General features: G+C 38.0%; 1 protein-coding gene across 6 annotated transcripts in view; it reads left to right on the top strand.

The window, feature by feature from the left end:
• Positions 1-6: 6 nt before the first annotated feature.
• Positions 7-16,652, top strand: part of BRAF (B-Raf proto-oncogene, serine/threonine kinase) — a 166,683-nt gene continuing 150,037 nt past the window's right edge. For all 6 annotated transcript variants that reach the window (XR_004618970.1, XM_019802239.2, XM_034638190.1 and 3 more), the window contains exon 1: positions 7-217. Coding sequence is in view for 5 of the 6 variants with exons in the window: in XM_019802239.2 (XP_019657798.2) it covers positions 86-217 (132 nt within the window). In the remaining variant the exon portion in view is untranslated. The remainder of the gene's footprint in view (positions 218-16,652) is intronic.

The following is a 16,652-nucleotide window of genomic DNA, read 5'->3' as shown; positions in this document are numbered from 1 at the left end:
CGCCGCCCCCCACCCTCCGGCCTCCGCCTCCCTTCCCCCTCCCCGCCCAGCAGCGGTCGCTTCGGCCCCGGCTCTCGGTTATAAGATGGCGGCGCTGAGCGGTGGCGGCGGCGGTGGCGCGGAGCAGGACCAGGCTCTGTTCAACGGGGATATGGAGCCCGAGGCCGGCGCCGGCGCCGCGGCCTCTTCGGCTGCGGACCCTGCCATTCCCGAGGAGGTGAGTGCCGGCGCACCCTACACCCCTCCGGGCTCTGGGCTCGGCTGGCTGGTGTTTTTTGGGGGGAAAGAGGTGGCGGTGGGGGCTCTCGTGCCCTCAGCCACCTTCTTCTTTGGGTTCTGCGGGGTGGGAGATGGGCATCGCCGCCTTGTCCCTCTCCGTCCTGCAGCTCCTCGCTACGTAAACACACACTGGCCCAGGCGGGGTTTCCCTGACTCGCACCCGGGCTTGGGGGATTCGGGCAGCATTGGTTGAGCAGGAGGCTATCAGTAGGGGGCGAGACTCAGGGTTGGTCCGAGAAGGTCACGGCTGGCTGAAGGTAGCCAGGCTCTCATCTCTTCGATGTTTTCATTATTTTGGGATGGGGGGGGGGCAGGGAAGGGTGGCGGCATCCAGGTGAATAGATGTAGGTTAGTAGCCGGGGCCCGGACCCCAGTCTGAGTTGCTGTTGTAATTATTACATGGTGATGGGGCGCATCGTTACCCTCCGCTCTCCCTGATGTCCCCCTTTTCAGGCCGCTGCCCTCCCCTCCACTTTTCTACTTGTTTGGGGGATTTCTCTTCACCTGTTTTACCCAGCAGATATTTTGATTTAATCTTGACTTTTTCAGCCTTAAATCCCACTGTTTCCGTTCTTCTTTCCATCCCGGTGTCAGGCCCCCAGTTCTTCTGTTTGTCGGTGCTGAGTGGTAAAACCGCCCCCCCCCTTCGGTCCCATCCCATTCCCATCTGCTGCTCCGCTCTTTTGCCGGTTGTCGGACCTGCCAGCCTTCTAGCCTCAGTTTCTACTTAGAACCATTTTTGCACTTCTCTTACTCTAGTTCTCTTTAGGCCCTCTGAAGCATTCTATTGCTCCGTAACATTGTTATCTATTATCTTCACAAATCCTTCTGGACGCTTTGGAGCTCCTTCCTTACTTTGTGAATCCTGAAGCTGTCAGGATTCCATCAGGTTTCACTTGCATACTGGCACTTTCTGGTTAGTCTTCCATTGTGCATTCACACCTCTTTATTTTTTCCTACCCATTTTTAAATAGATTTGATTGATTTCTTACTGTTGTCCTCCTTTTTGTCCCAGTTTTTTTACCTTTCACTTTTTCCTCTTTGGCTTCTGCTTCTGTCAGCCTGTTTTTTGCATTATTCCCCCTCTTACCACCTTGTCAAATTATTTAATTTGGTTTTTAAGGAAAATTTATTCTATTTAGTATTTGGCGTTGTACTGTATAAAATAATACACTTTATTATATTTTGCAAACAATGAGATAATATTTAGTATAATAACTGTGCTTTGTAATTATTGATTAGATAACATGACTTACTCCATTGACTTTGCTCAGAGTTCTCTTTCCTTCCTACTGCTTGCATTTGGTTTCCCAATTCTCAACGTCTCATTCTTCTGTGTGCAATGCTCCTTTTCCTGCTTCATCATCTTTACTTTGGAAATTCATCCCATATGCTTGCTCTAGTATCAGTTTATTCACAATGATAATAATTTTTCGGCCTCTTATACCACCTCCATCAATGCCCATGATGTGTTCTTTTTTTTTTTTTTTTTAAGATTTTATTTATTTATTTGACAGAGATAGAGACAGCTAGCGAGAGAGGGAACACAAGCAGGGGGAGTGGGAGAGGAAAAAGCAGGCTCATAGCGGAGGAGCCTGATGCGGGGCTCGATCCGATAACGCCGGGATCACGCCCTGAGCCGAAGGTAGACGCTTAACCGCTGTGCCACCCAGGCGCCCCCCATGATGTGTTCTGTACCATCATTTGATCTAAAGTTCTCATATCTCTTCTTCTTTCTTAAATTGCATGACTTTCCACTTAATTTTTAGTTTTCATTTCTGCTCGGATCAGCTTCCTCTAACATCTGTTCATTTTCCCCAATCTTGGATTCTAAGGATAGAGCTCTTTCCTTCTTCCATTTCCTAGTTTATTTTGATTTCCTTGTCCCCAGTTACCATTCATTTGGCCTTGTTTCCTGGCTTTTGGTTCTTAACTTGCTGAAGCTTCCTCTTGTCTTCCCCACACCTCCACATTCCTTCTTATTTATAAACAGCTTTGTTCCGTTGACATGGAAATTTATTTTTAGGATACATTGTTTTTAATGGATAAATACTAGGGGTCACATCTGCTGTCTATTTTTTCCATGAATCGGATATGCCTTTGTCTTACCAGGCACAGGTGCCTCTAGGCTTGCTTTACTCTGTAGTGTGTGTGTGGTTTTGTTGAATTGTAACTTTGAAGACTATTACAGAGTAGAAGAATGGATAAATTAATGGGTATGGGTCATGAAATTGTAATTCTCTGATTATAACATTGTTTACATTGAGAACTTTAAGACTTAGTAGAACAGTTTGCAGTGATACAGAGAAGTCTTTTGTTACGTACAATCTCCGCTATCTTATTTTAAAGGGCCAGATTGTTTAAGTTCTGCCCTCTGAAGATTCTGATTCAGTAGGTGAGAGCGCCATAAGTTTTGGTATTTGGCACACTTCTGTGCAGTTCTCATGTATCACTGCTTGAGAACCACTACACTAATGAATTTAAGTTTAAATTGCCAATCATTGGAAAGCATATTGGTATCTCCTGAAACTACAAGGATATTCCTAACTAAATTTAATTAGAAGTGTTTCGTACTGCCTCCTCCTCTCAGGTTTTAATGTTTAGTGATGAATAGTTTTCCTTCTATAATTTCTTATAGGAGCTGATAATAAAAGGTATTTGCATCGGGGAGGCGGGGAATGAATGATTAAAAATGAGATCTTTTGAATCAATGTTATGGATGGCAGAATACATTCCTCCAAGAAATCATTTAAAATTTGAAGTTGGTATTGTCAGTTTAGTGCAAACTGATATGTACTGTGGCCTTTTAATTTAACTATCTTTCTTATGCATACTTAAAGAGATATAATTGCCAAGTGCATGGAAAGAAATGAAAAGTTATGCTTGTGTAAAATGACACATTTTATTCTAAAGAGTTCTGTTGCCTGACAGTAAAATAGTTTTTTGTTTTTGTTTTTAAAGTTTCTCAGAGGGAAATTTCAGCTGCATTAAAATTTCTGAGTATAGAGGGAAAGCACATTCATTATTGAAAAATTAGGAAGCTATAAGTACAAAAAGTAAAAAAATATGTAATCTTGCCACTAGGATATAATTAGTATAAACATTTTGGTGTGTATCCAAAACTTTTTTTATGTTTGTATAATACAATATATGTGGGTTTATAATATCTTTAAACTAATACAGCAAAACATTTTACAATTCATTAGGTAATACTGTGATTTTTTTAATCTAATCATTTTTCTTGGATATTAGAGATTTTTTTTTTACTGTTATCAAACATCTTGAACGTAGAATGTAGATTTTAGTTTTTAAATTGTGTTGGGACATGAACAAATTTCATGTCCTGTATTTGTATTACTTTGTAGATGTCAAAATAGGATATTCTGGTAAATGACAGGAGCTTATTAAATATTTATGAAGTGAATGTGCTTATACTTTTGGCATTAAACCTTTACTTCTGACCATTTATATTTCCCCAATGTTTCTTTCCATGACCATATGGTATAATATGAGATAACATGACCATATGGTATAATAAATACATTTATTTTTAAAAATGTGATATACCAGGGTGTGATTTATTAACTATTCTTCTGTGTTTCTGTAGAAGGAGCTTCTTAAAATTGCATTACAATTAAAATTATATTGTTTCAAGATTTCTTATCACCAGCCTTAGTTAAGTTGTGTAATTATAATAATACATTGACTAAGCAGTATTCTGGGATGGGATCTTCTTTATAATGTGGTCCACTGTGTTAAAAACATCTTTATGAGCCATGTGAAACCAGGTTGGATTACCTCATACTCCTAAAAAGACGTAGTCCCGTTAGGATACTGTGTGCTTGTGTGGTTCTGGTATTGCTGTTAATACTTGTCTGGGTATTTTTGAAGGTTGACAAAACATAATCTGTTAGGCATAACTATAAAATAGCTTTTGTCTTTAGTACTTCTAGTGGTCTCTGTGTATTCTTCTTCCCTCCCTCTCTCCCTCCCTCTCTCCTTTAGGCCTCCATTCACTTCTTTTATTTAGAAAACTCTCTGATATCAGTCACTTACATACGCTGGCTGTTAAAGGAATCATTTATCAGTAAATAGATAAGAAAGGAATGTTGGTACTGGATGCTCAAATCTTTGAATGTTGTAAACCTAAGAGCAAACATGATTTAATCTTGTTTGGATAATATGCCAGAAAAATTATATTTGGATAACAGGCTAGAGAAGTTTGACTTTCTCAGTTCCCTGTCCCTTGCTTTCCTGATAAGGATGAATTGGAAGCTGTTCTAGCAACTGTTAACCTGTGTTCTGTGAGTGGTGGGGAAGAGAGGAAAGGAGCAGGCTACGTTGTTTTCTATCATTTTCTAAGACCTCATGCTTACCTGTTGAAGAATGAGGCAGCTGCTTAGCTTTCTTCCTTATTCATTTTCCCCAATAATAGAGTTGTCTTCTCCTTTAGAATTGCAAATTGCATTTTGTTTTCTTAGACACCTTGATATTAATTTAGCTGTGTACTTAGTGAACATTTTGTATCACAATCCCCTTGTTTTAGAAAATGCAGTATGTTGTTATGCTTCCTATATTTCTGCCTCAAATTGCCATTACAATAAGCCTTTATTGTCAGTAATTCTTACTGGATTTTGTCTTCCTCAGAAGTTGAATTGAGTCTTTTACTCGTTCTCTATTTCACCTACATTGGTTATTCTCTGAGGTCAGGATCAGCAATAGAGAACTATATTCAAAATAGGTGAGCCTGTTTAGGAGCTTTTCTCTTTTTTAAAAGTAAGCAATGCTTTTATAGTCATAATGTCATAGATAACTTAATATAAGAACCAAAAAGATAGTCTCATTTGTTCCATTCCTTTGTTAAATATTTGCTGGAGGCATTGACGTGTTCTGGGAGGTAGTCTTTATTTTTTAGTTTCTTTTGGCTACCAACCTAATTTACTATCATACATAATTAGCATGGTAGAAGAAACTCTTAGTACAGACTACACCCTAACATTAAGCAATTATTTTTTCTGCCCTCTACCCTCTGAGATTATTTTGGTTTCCATGTATTCTCTTGGGCTTAAAAAACTATTAGTCTTGTTTCTTCCCATATCAAGACTATGCATATAGAGGGAAATTGATGCCCAGTAACATTACATTCCTTTCTGGGTCTTGGGAATGCCCTCAATACAGAATATAAAAATTACTCTGAACTCAATTAACTTTAAGTCTTCTGGAAGCTCTATAACATTAAATGAAACATCACTTTCATTCTTGTAATATGGCTGCAGTTATTGACAGCACTTTTGTGACAAATGTACCATAGGATGGTAGTTTTCAAATTACTGTAGAGCTCTAGGACAATTAAAAAAACACACACACACACACAAAACACTGTAAGAAATTCAGATTTTAAGTTACCCTGATACATACATAGGAGAAACAGTTTTTGTCTGTTTTGGACTTTTTTTTAAAAGATACTTTTGCAGCATTATCTAGCATGTAGGTACTCAGATATTTAGTGAAAGAAATAGTGAATGGAACCCTATTAGGTATGATGCACTCTTTTTCTGTACTTTTCATTGCTCTTTTTTTTTTAATTTTTTTTTAAAGATTTTATTTTATTTATTTATTTTTTATTATTTTTTATTTTTTTTTTAAAGATTTTATTTATTTATTCGACAGAGATAGAGACAGCCAGCGAGAGGGAACACAAGCAGGGGGAGTGGGAGAGGAAGAAGCAGGCTCATAGCGGAGGAGCCCGATGTGGGGCTCGATCCCACAACGCCGGGATCACGCCCTGAGCCGAAGGCAGACGCTCAACCGCTATGCCACCCAGGTGCCCCATATTTATTTTTTTTTTAAAGATTTTATTTATTTATTCAACAGAGATAAGAGACAGCCAGCGAGAGAGGGAACACAAGCAGGGGGAGCGGGATAGGAAGAAGCAGGCTCATAGCAGAGGAGCCTGATGTGGGGCTCAATCCCATAACGCTGGGATCATGCCCTGAGCGGATCATGCCCTGAGCCGAAGGCAGACGCTTCACCGCTGTGCCACCCAGGCGCCCCTTCATTGCTCTTTTTATTATGCTACTTACAAGTCAGTTTACTAGATCGACAATCAATTGGTTCCAACAGGCATTTTGAAAAACACAGTTTAGGGGGTTTCAAGGGCCTTCTTCAGAGGTTAACTGAAGGCTGTGTTTAGTCCCCCCACACCTTAACTCTTGAAGTTCTTCATTTATCTGCTTTACATGTTGGTTTTCTTGAAAAAAAAAAAGGGTTTTATGGCTGTGAAAATTTTAGAGCTCCTGTGTTTGAAGAGAGATGTGTACTGGCATGAATCTTCTCAATTGTAATAATCTCTGTGGAAAATTTCAACAACATGCGTCGAAAAAGCGGTCAGCAAACATTTTTTTGTATCGGGTCAAATAGTAAAATTTTAGGCACTATGGGCCTAACTGCTTTGTCTCTGTCAAAACAACAGACTCAACAATGGCATTATAGCACAAGAGCAGCTAATAGACTGTGTAAGCAAATGAGCCTGACTGTTCCAATAAAACTTACTTATGGACGCTCAAATTTGAATTTCATATAATTTTCATGTGTCATGAAATACTCTTGATTTTTTTCAACCATTTAAAAATGTGACTAGTCTTCTGGGCTGTATTAAAAGAATTGATGGTGCAGTTCATGGGCCAAAGTTTCAGACTCCTGGTCTAGGGGAGACTGAATTATATCGTATTAGAAGTTCTGAGATTAAGGTGTGGGTTAGAGGTCTATAGGAAGTTCATAATTGCCTTTTGAGAAAAATCAGGTTTATTCGGTTATAATTTACATATACCATAATGTACCATTTTAACTGTACAGTTTGATGAGTTTTGACAAATGTACATGATCCTGCAACTACTGCCACAGTCAAGACACAGAACATTTCCATCATCTCAAAAAGTTCCTAGTTCCTCTGCATTCCGTCCCCTTCTCTGACCCTCAGTTCCTGGCAGACATGGGTCTGATCTCTAGTTTTACCTTTTCCAGAAAGTTATATGGTGGAATCATACAGTATGGGGTTTGTGTATTTGGCTTCTTTAATTTAGTTTGATGTTTTTGAGATTCACCCATGTTGTATGTGTCAGCAATTAGTTTCTGCTTATTGTTTAGTAATATTCTATTGTATGGATGTGTCCCAGTTTATTTATACATTTACCAGCTGATGGGTGGTAGGGTTGTTTTTACTCTTCAGCAGTTACAGTGAAGATTGCTATAAACATTTGGGTTCAGTTTTTGTGTAGATATTTGTTTCCATTTCTCTTGAGTAAGGACCTAGAAGCGAGGTTGATGGGTTGTATGGTAAGTATATATTTAACTTTATAAGAAACTGCCAATCCAATTAAAAATGGGCAGAGGACATGAACAGACATATCTCCACGGAAGGCATACAGATGGCCAACAGACACATGAAAAGATACTTATCGTCACTCATCGTCAGGGAAATGCATATCAGAACCACAGTGAGATATATCACATCACACCCGTCAGAATGGCTAAAATAAAAAACTCAAGAAACAACAAGTGTTGGCGAGGATATGGAGAAAAAGGAACCCTCGTGCACTGCATTTTGTGGGAATGCAAACTGGTGAGGCTGCTGGTGGAAGACAGTAGGGAGGTTTCTCACAAAAATACAAATAGATCTACCCTATGATCTAGTAATCACACTACTGGATATTTACTCAAAGAATACAGAAACACTAATTTGAAGGGATATATGCACCTCTGTGTTTATTGCAGCATTATTTACAATAGCCAGACTATGGGAGCAGCCCAAGTGTCCATCAACTGAATGGATAAAGAAGTGGTGTATCTGTGTGTGTGTGTGTGTGTATGTGTGTATAAATAGTATTCAGCTGTAAAAAAGAATGATCAAATAACACGGATGGATCTAGAGAGTATAATGCAAAATGAAATAAGTCAGAAAGATGAATACCGTATGATTTCACTTACATGTGGAATTTAAGAAACAAAACAAATGAACAAAGGGAAAAAAAAAAAGACAAACCCCAAAACAGACTCTTTTTTTTTGTTGTTGTTGTTTTATTTATTTATTTGTGAGGGAGAGGGAGAGGGAGAGAGAGCACAAGAGCAGGGTGAGGGGCAGAGGGAGAAGCAGACTCCCCACTGAGGAGGGAATCCCAATATGGGGCTTGATCCTGGGACTCTGGGATCATGACCTGAGCCAAAGGTAAATGCTTAATCAACTGAGCCACCCAGGCACCCCAAAAAACAGACTATTAACTATAGAGGGGACGGGTAGGGGAGGTAGGTCGGGGATGGGTGAAATGGGTGGAGGGAATTAAGAGTACACTTATCTCGATGAGCACTGGGTAATATATGAAACTGTTCAATCACTGTATTGTACATTTGAAACTAATATAACAATGTATGTTAACTACACTGGAATTTAAAAAAAAAAAAGAAACTGCCAAACTAGTGCCATTTTGTATTGTCACCCACAGTGAATAAGTGTTGCAGTTATTCTGTATCCTTGGCTGCATTTGGTATTGTCAGTCTTCTTGGTTTTAGCCATTCTAGTAAATACGCGCTTATTTACTACCCATATATTTTCTTTGATTAAATCTCTCATTTTAATCCTTTTATTCAGTATTTATCTTGTGGAGTTGTAAGAGTGCTATATTTATATTCTGGATATAAGTCCTTTATATCAGATACGTGTTTTGCACATGCCTCCCAGTCTGTGACTTGTCTTTTTCATTTTCCTAATTGCTTTTTGAAGAGAAGATTTATTTTTGATGAAGTCCAATTTATCATTTTTTTCTTTCATGTTTCCTGCTTTTTGTGTCTTATTCGGTAAATCTTTGTCTAACTTAAGATCATAAAATTTTTTCCCATGTTTTTGTTCTAGAAATGTTATAGCTTTAGCTATTATGTTTAGGTCTGTGATCCTTTGGAGTTAATTTTTATATATGTTGTGAGGTAGAGGTTAAAGTTCCTTCATTCTTTTTCATATCGGTGTCCAGTTTCATAGGTGTTGAAGAACACCTTTTTTTCTATCAAGTTACTTTGGCACCTTTATTGAAATCAATTGATTATATATATGAGTTTTGTACTGTCTTTTATTGACCTTTATGTCTCTTATTTGGCCAGTACCACACTATCTTTATTACTATAGCTTTATAGTAAATTCTTAAAATTAGATATATCCAATTTTTAGGATTTTTAGAACTTCAAAATTTGATTTTTTTGATTTCTTGTGTTAGCTATACTTTTGGAAGGAAATGGTCAATAATTTTCTTATTCTAAAAGGTGTTTTCTCCCCCCCCAAAAGCTTAAGATTCACTGCTATATATAATTAGTACACTCCTATCTTGAATTATTTGGTGGTGAGGTTCATGAAAAATGGCAGGTAAAGAAAACCTGTTATATCCAAAATTAATTTCTTTATAAGAAATGAAGGGGATGTTGGTTGCACAAAAAAGTCAATAATGTTCTTCTTACCATATTGCAAAAATATTAACTGTAATGAAGATACGTATGGGTGAAAGTGAGTATATTACGATGTTTACTCAGCAAAGAAGTCACTGAAAATGTCAGTTGGTGGAAAATACTAGTTTATACTATGTTATTCTCCATCTTCATTCTAAGAGTTCTTCCATTTGAAACCTGTGTCATGTTCTGTGATTTTCCAGAATTAGCACCTTTATTAATCTTAGAGTCTTCATTAAATTGTTTTTACTAAGGATAATGCATATGGTGGTTGTTGGTCATATTTCTGCCTTTTTTCATTGGGGCCCATACGATCCTTCATCTCTTTTTTTTTTTTTTTATTACACTGGTGATAGCTTTTTATTGCTTAGCTTAGGGGGACCCCCTCCAATATAAAATATTTCTCATCATGCTTTTCATTTAGATATTAAAAAGCCAAAAAATCAGCAAGTGTGTTCATAGAGCGCAAGTCTTGAATAGCTGACTAGTTCAGGTCTGTGTGACCATTGGTAAGGTAAGTACCATCTAGACTTTTGTTCATGTTATAAGGAGTGTTATTCCAATTGTATTTGATTACCTTGCAAATTTTGAAACTGCACTTCTAGGGAGAGAGAAACTCAACATTTTGGCAGTCCATTTGCAACTATTGTTCCAAAATTAGTGTGTTTTTTAAAAAAATGCTTTTCCTAGGGCAACTGAGTGGCTCAGTTGGTTAAGCGTCCAACTCCTGGTTTGGGCTCAGGTCATGATCTCAGGGTCCTCAGATGGAGACCCCCTGTTGGGCTCACACTCATTGGAGAGTCTGCTTCTCTCCCTGTCCTTCAGCCACCCCCCCACTCTCTGGCGCTTGTGCACACTCCCTTAAATCAATAAATCTTTAAAAAATATTTTTAAATACTTTCCCTTATTGTAAAAGATACTTTGTGTTTAAATTGAGAAATACTCTATTCTTATATTTTTTCTTGTAGTAAATATATAGCCATTAAATTAACACAAAAAATGACTTTCTGTTTTTAGAACAGCTTAAATTAATTGAAAGTTTAGGATGCTTTGAATTAGTCACTTATCTTTGAGTATTTTGAAGCAGTTTAAAATACTGATTAGATGTGTTCCTCTATTGATGTAGGAATTTTAAACTGTATCTTCTACATTACAATATTTGGAAAATAAGTATCTCTTTGGTCTTAAGATGGGGTTTTATTTATTTTTTGAGACGGAGTGGGGAGATAGGGACAGAGAGAGAGAGAGAGAATCTTAAGCAGGCTCCATGCCCAACATGGAGCTGGACATGGAGCCTGACGTGGGGCTCCACAGGGGGCTTGCCATGAGGCTCAATCTCAGGACCCTGAGAACATGACCTGAGCTGAAATCAGGGTGGGTGGTTTAACTGTCTGAGCCACCCAGGTGCCCCTAGATGGAATTTTAACATTAAAGGGGATTAATAGCTCCAACAGTAACATTATAAATAGTTATTGGAACCTGTATGTTTTTTGTTGTCAGCCTGGGTCTAATCGCTTTTCCTTTTTTAAAGTTTATACCCTCTACTTAGAAATCTTTGTGTAACTTAGAGGAGAAAAGTGAACAATTACTAATTTAAGAGTCTTATGTAGGTATTTTTTAGAGTTCTTAGCATAATTTCTGGTAATGTTATGTGGAGGTAATTTAATTCCCATGCATTATAAAAAGCATCTTCTTTTTTTTTTTAATTTTTTTTTATCATATTATGTTAATCACCATACAGTACATCCCCGGATTCCAATGTAAAGTTTGATGCTTCATTAGTTGCGTATAACACCCAGCACCATGCAACACGTGCCCTCCTTACTACCCATCACCAGTCTATCCCATTCCCCCACCCCCTCCCCTCTGAAGTCTTCAGTTTGTTTCTCATAGTCCATAGTCTCTCATGTTTCATTCCCCCTTCTGATTACCCCCCTTTTCTTTATCCCTTTCTTCCCCTACCGATCATCCTAGTTCTTATGTTCCATAGATGAGAGAAATCATATGATAATTGTCTTTCTCTGCTTGACTTATTTCACTTAGCATTATCTCCTCCAGTGCCGTCCATGTTGCAGCAAATGTTGAGAATTCGTTCTTTCTGATAGCTGAGTAATATTCCATTGTATATATGGACCACAGCTTCTTAATCCAGTCATCTGTTGAAGGGCATCTCGGCTCCTTCCATGATTTGGCTATTGTGGACAATGCAGCTATGAACATTGGGGTGCATATGGCCCTTCTCTTTACTACGTCTGTATCTTTGGGGTAAACACCCAGTAGTGCAATGGCTGGGTCATAGGGTAGTTCAATTTTTAACTTTTTAAGGGACCTCCACACTGTTTTCCAGAGTGGCTGTACCAACTTGCATTCCCACCAACAATGTAGGAGGGATCCCCTTTCTCCACATCCTCTCCAACAATTGTTGTTTCTTGCCTTGTCTATCTTTGCCATTCTAACTGGCGTAAGGTGGTATCTCAGTGTGGTTTTGATTTGAATTTCCCTGATGGCTAATGATTTTGAACATTTTTTCATGTGTCTGTTAGCCATTTGTATGTCTTCATTGGAAAAGTGTCTGTTCATATCTTCTGCCCATTTTATGATTTGTTTATTTGTTTCTCGTGTATTGAGTTTGAGAAGTTCTTTGTAGATCTTGGATTTATAAAAAGCATCTTCTGTGAATACCAAGCAATTATTGCCGTATAACTTTTTTAATATAAAAAGGTAAAGTACTATTGTTATTCCTAAATAACTCAAAATTGCTTTCTTACACAGTTGTGTAATTGTATTTCCATGGGAATAGTATCAGAACTTCAGATAGGGAGGAGATTACAATTCATTATAGTCGTTATATTCCTAGTGTACAACCACAGAAAGTGTTCATTTCCCCTTAGTTTTTACATGCTTCTAACATTTGAAATATTCCACCCATATCTTCTTCCTGCAGGTGTCTTCTCATATTAACATCAAGTTACACAATCTGAAGTTAAGTTTCATTATGCATGAAAATTTAGTGTAACCTTTTGGTAACTCTGTTGCAGAGGATTTTTCTGCTACTGAGTTTGACACTTAAGTTTCTATATGTATTTATGAAGGAAGGGGACCCTGGGTGGATTAAGCCACCCACTCTTGATTTCTCCTCAGGTCATGTATTTGAGCCCTGAGTTGGGCTCCACACTGAGCGTGGAGCTTGCTTGGGATTCTCTTTCCTCTGCCCCTCCTCTATCTCACCTGCATGTGTGCTCTCTCTCTTAAAAAAAAAAAAATGAAGGAAACATTTGGTTATTGGTTATCATGGGTGGGTCTTTGAAAGAATGGTTTAAATAGTTATAGCAACTGTTCTGTGTCATAGCCATTCATACACTGCTTGATTTTCCTTCTGCCTCCCATATGGAGTGGTATGAGAATAAAATGAGATTGTGAACATGTTAAAGACTTCACAAAATTATAGTAGTGTTATTTTTCTGTCAGTTTTCAAGACAAAAAATAAATATATTAAAATTTTTCTTTTCAGAAGTCTTTATGGCATTTTTTAGAATGTTCAGTGACAGCTTGTGGCTGTAGGTGTTACAAAATTTTGGTAGTTCTTAATATAAGATTGTTGGTGGACTATTTGATAGGACTGTTTGAATGTTGATTGTTGATAGAACTGTTGGAATGTTGATTACATTCAGCGTTATCTTTAAACCACTACAGAGTTAAAGAAACAAAGTGCCAACATATTGATACTTTTACTAAGCATTCCATAGGAAAGAGGTATAATGTATTAATATGAGAGTACATAGACCATATCTCATGACTTTATAGGAAAAATGTGTTAAAGACTTGTGTTAGACTTTGATATTTTTAAAGCTATGATCCACCATTTTCCTTGTCATCCTTCTAAACTATATTGATGACTTGTATTAAGTCATTTCATAGGCCAATAGGTATTCAAGTATTCAATAAATATTTGAGTGCCTACAGTATACCAGGTAGTACTCTAGGTTCTTAGGAGTACATTTGAAAACAAATAGAAGATCTCTGCCCTTCCTAGCTTATATGCTGGTGGAGGTGTGTGTATGTAGTGGGGGAGGGACAGACAGACACACAAAAAGAAAATTATTATAGTATATTTGAAAGTAATAAGTACTATGGAAAAATAAAAGTAGAACAGGACAAGGTTTGCAATTTAAAATAGATTAGGGAAGGGCTTTAGTTGAGCAAAGATTTTAGAAGGTAAAGGAAAAGCATTTCAGACAGAAGAACCAAGTTCAAAGGTTCAGAGTCAGGAATGTGCCTTGCCTATTCCAGAAACAGCAAGGAGGTCAAAGTTGCTGCCGTGGCATAAAGAAGGGAGGCAAGTAGTAGGAGGTGAAATCTAAGAGGTGTTGGAGTAGGAGTGGGAACAGAAGCGTGACCAAAGGCCATTGACTTTTGCTTTAAGTGAAATGAATAACCATTCAAAGTTTGAGCAGTCAGAACAGAGTTACATGAGTAACTTTTTTAACAATAACGTTCCGGTTGCTATGTAGAGAGTAGACTATAAATGGACAAGGGTGGATGTAGGGGAACCAGGGAGGAGGCTTTTGGAATTATCTAGACAGTGGTTTAGACCAGATCAGAAGCAGTAGAAGTATTGATAAATGATCAGATTCTGGATGTTTTTAAAGGAGAGCCAACAGGATTTGTTGATAGATTGAATGTGAGGTGTGCAAGAAAGAGAGGTGACAAGCGGGCACAGATTAAGAATTCAATTTGGGGTGTGTTAAGTTTGAAATATCAATTAGATGTCAAAGATATTGAGTAAGCTGTTATGAGTCTGGAGTTTGGGAGTGAGGCCTAGTAACAGACTGTTTGCCATATGTATGTCTTAACTTTCTTCTTGAGTATACACTTAGATACTTTTCCTTAGTACTTAGGTGTGGTCATATGATTAAGTTCTGGCTAATGTAATATGAGCACATGTGATAAACACTAATTCTAGGTCTGGTCCATACAAACACCTTCCTTCCTGTTTTTCCCTTCTGGTTGGTGAGGATCCCTAGGGTAAGTTGGAAGCCCTCTGTTGTAAATGGTAGATTGACCATTAGCCTAGGTTTCTGAACTGCATGGATTGCTAACCTTTTCAACAACCTAGTACTATTAGATGGATAAGAAATAAGCTTTCATTGTATTTGAGTCCTTATACCTTTTGAGTGTATTTGTTGTAACAGTTAGCCAACTCTAAATTTGGGATTTGGATGGTATTTAAAGCTGTGATATTGATGTGGTTATCAAGGGAATGAGCATAGATAGGAAAAAAGAGAGCCAAGTTTGGAGAAAAGAGGAGGAGCCTGAGAAGGAGGAGCCAGTAAGGTAGGAAATTGAATAAAGTTTATTAATAGAGAGTGGTCAGTTGTGTATGCTGCTAGGTTAAGTAAGATACTAAGAATTCATCACTGGAGGGGCGCCTGGGTGGCACAGCGGTTAAGCGTCTGCCTTCGGCTCAGGGCGTGATCCCGGCGTTATGGGATCGAGCCCCACATCAGGCTCCTCCGCTGGGAGCCTGCTTCTTCCTCTCCCACTCCCCTGTTTGTGTTCCCTCTCTCACTGGCTGTCTCTATCTCTGTCGAATAAATAAAAGAATTCATCACTGGAGTTAACAAAGTAGAGGTCCTGTGATCTAGACAAGAATAGAGCATTGAGATGAGGTTCCAGGGGAGATACTCTGACTGAGTCATTTTAAGGGAGAATAGAAAGGGAAGTGAAGATAGTGAAGAATTTTCCATAAAGGGGAACAGAGAAATGGGGCAATAGCTAGTGAGGGAAGTGGGGTCATGGAATTTTTTTTTAATGATAAAAAAAATAAGGACATATGGTAATAGGAATGAATCCTTAGAGAGTAAAACATTAATGGTTTCTGGAGAGAGAGGGAAGGAAGGGCGAAGGAGAGAGGGACATTGCTGAAGTAATCTCCCTGAAAGAAAGAGAGAAAGGGATTTAGTGTACAAATGTAAGGAATGACTCTCAATAGGGGCAGGGATACTTTATGATAATATGTGGTAAGGCAGAGTATATAAATACGAATGTTGATAGGTAGGTAGATGTGATGCTGGGAGTCTGTATGTGTTCTCTTCCAGTTGCTTTATTCTTTTTCAATAAGACTCCAGCTAAGAGTGAGTCTTTGGGATATGTGCATTAAGGAGGGAGGTGAAGGTCTTAAAGTTGTTTGGGAGCACATGAGAGTGAATGGACTAGGGACAAAGAATAAAATTGATAAGCAATATTAAATTATTTTACCAGTTGTCCAGACAGCATTGTGAGACTTCTGACTTTTTGGTACAGGTCCTCAGATCAAAGTTAAGTGTAACTTGCCAAGGCAATTTAAGAATTGATATGAGTCATTCTCATTTTGACTTACAGACATGGAATCATTGGGAAATAGAACATGAATTATTTCTTCTTCATGAAGTATCTGCCATTATCATGCCATGAATTTAAGCTAAATATGGAGAGGTCTGGTTACTAATTTTCTTTTCAAAAACAATTCTTTGGTTCTTTCTATACTGAAATTTTATTGAATGTTTAAATTGTCTATATGGAATAGCATCCTCATCATTGTAGTTTAATTTTTAAACTGTACAGTGAAGCACTTGTTTTCCTGTTACTTTCTTTCAAAGGCTCTCCAAGTTTGACTTGTCTTTTGCTCATGCTTTTCCTGTTGCCTGAAATACAAATTCCTTCCCCTGTCCTCACCCTATCCAAACCTTTCAGACTTAGCTCACTTATTGCAGGAAGCCTTCCTTCTTTCCAAGGCCTCTTTCCAAGGCCTAGCCTAGTTAGGTGCCTCTGCCTTGTGCTTTCATAGTATCTCAAAGTATACTTGGTATCATTTTATTATAGTTTTTGTTGGTATCTGTCCATTCCCT

Source organism: Ailuropoda melanoleuca, chromosome 1 (assembly GCF_002007445.2).
Source record: "Ailuropoda melanoleuca isolate Jingjing chromosome 1, ASM200744v2, whole genome shotgun sequence".
NCBI lineage: Eukaryota > Metazoa > Chordata > Mammalia > Carnivora > Ursidae > Ailuropoda > Ailuropoda melanoleuca.
Note: the sequence above shows the minus strand (reverse complement) of the source record. Positions and strands in the feature narration are given on the sequence as shown.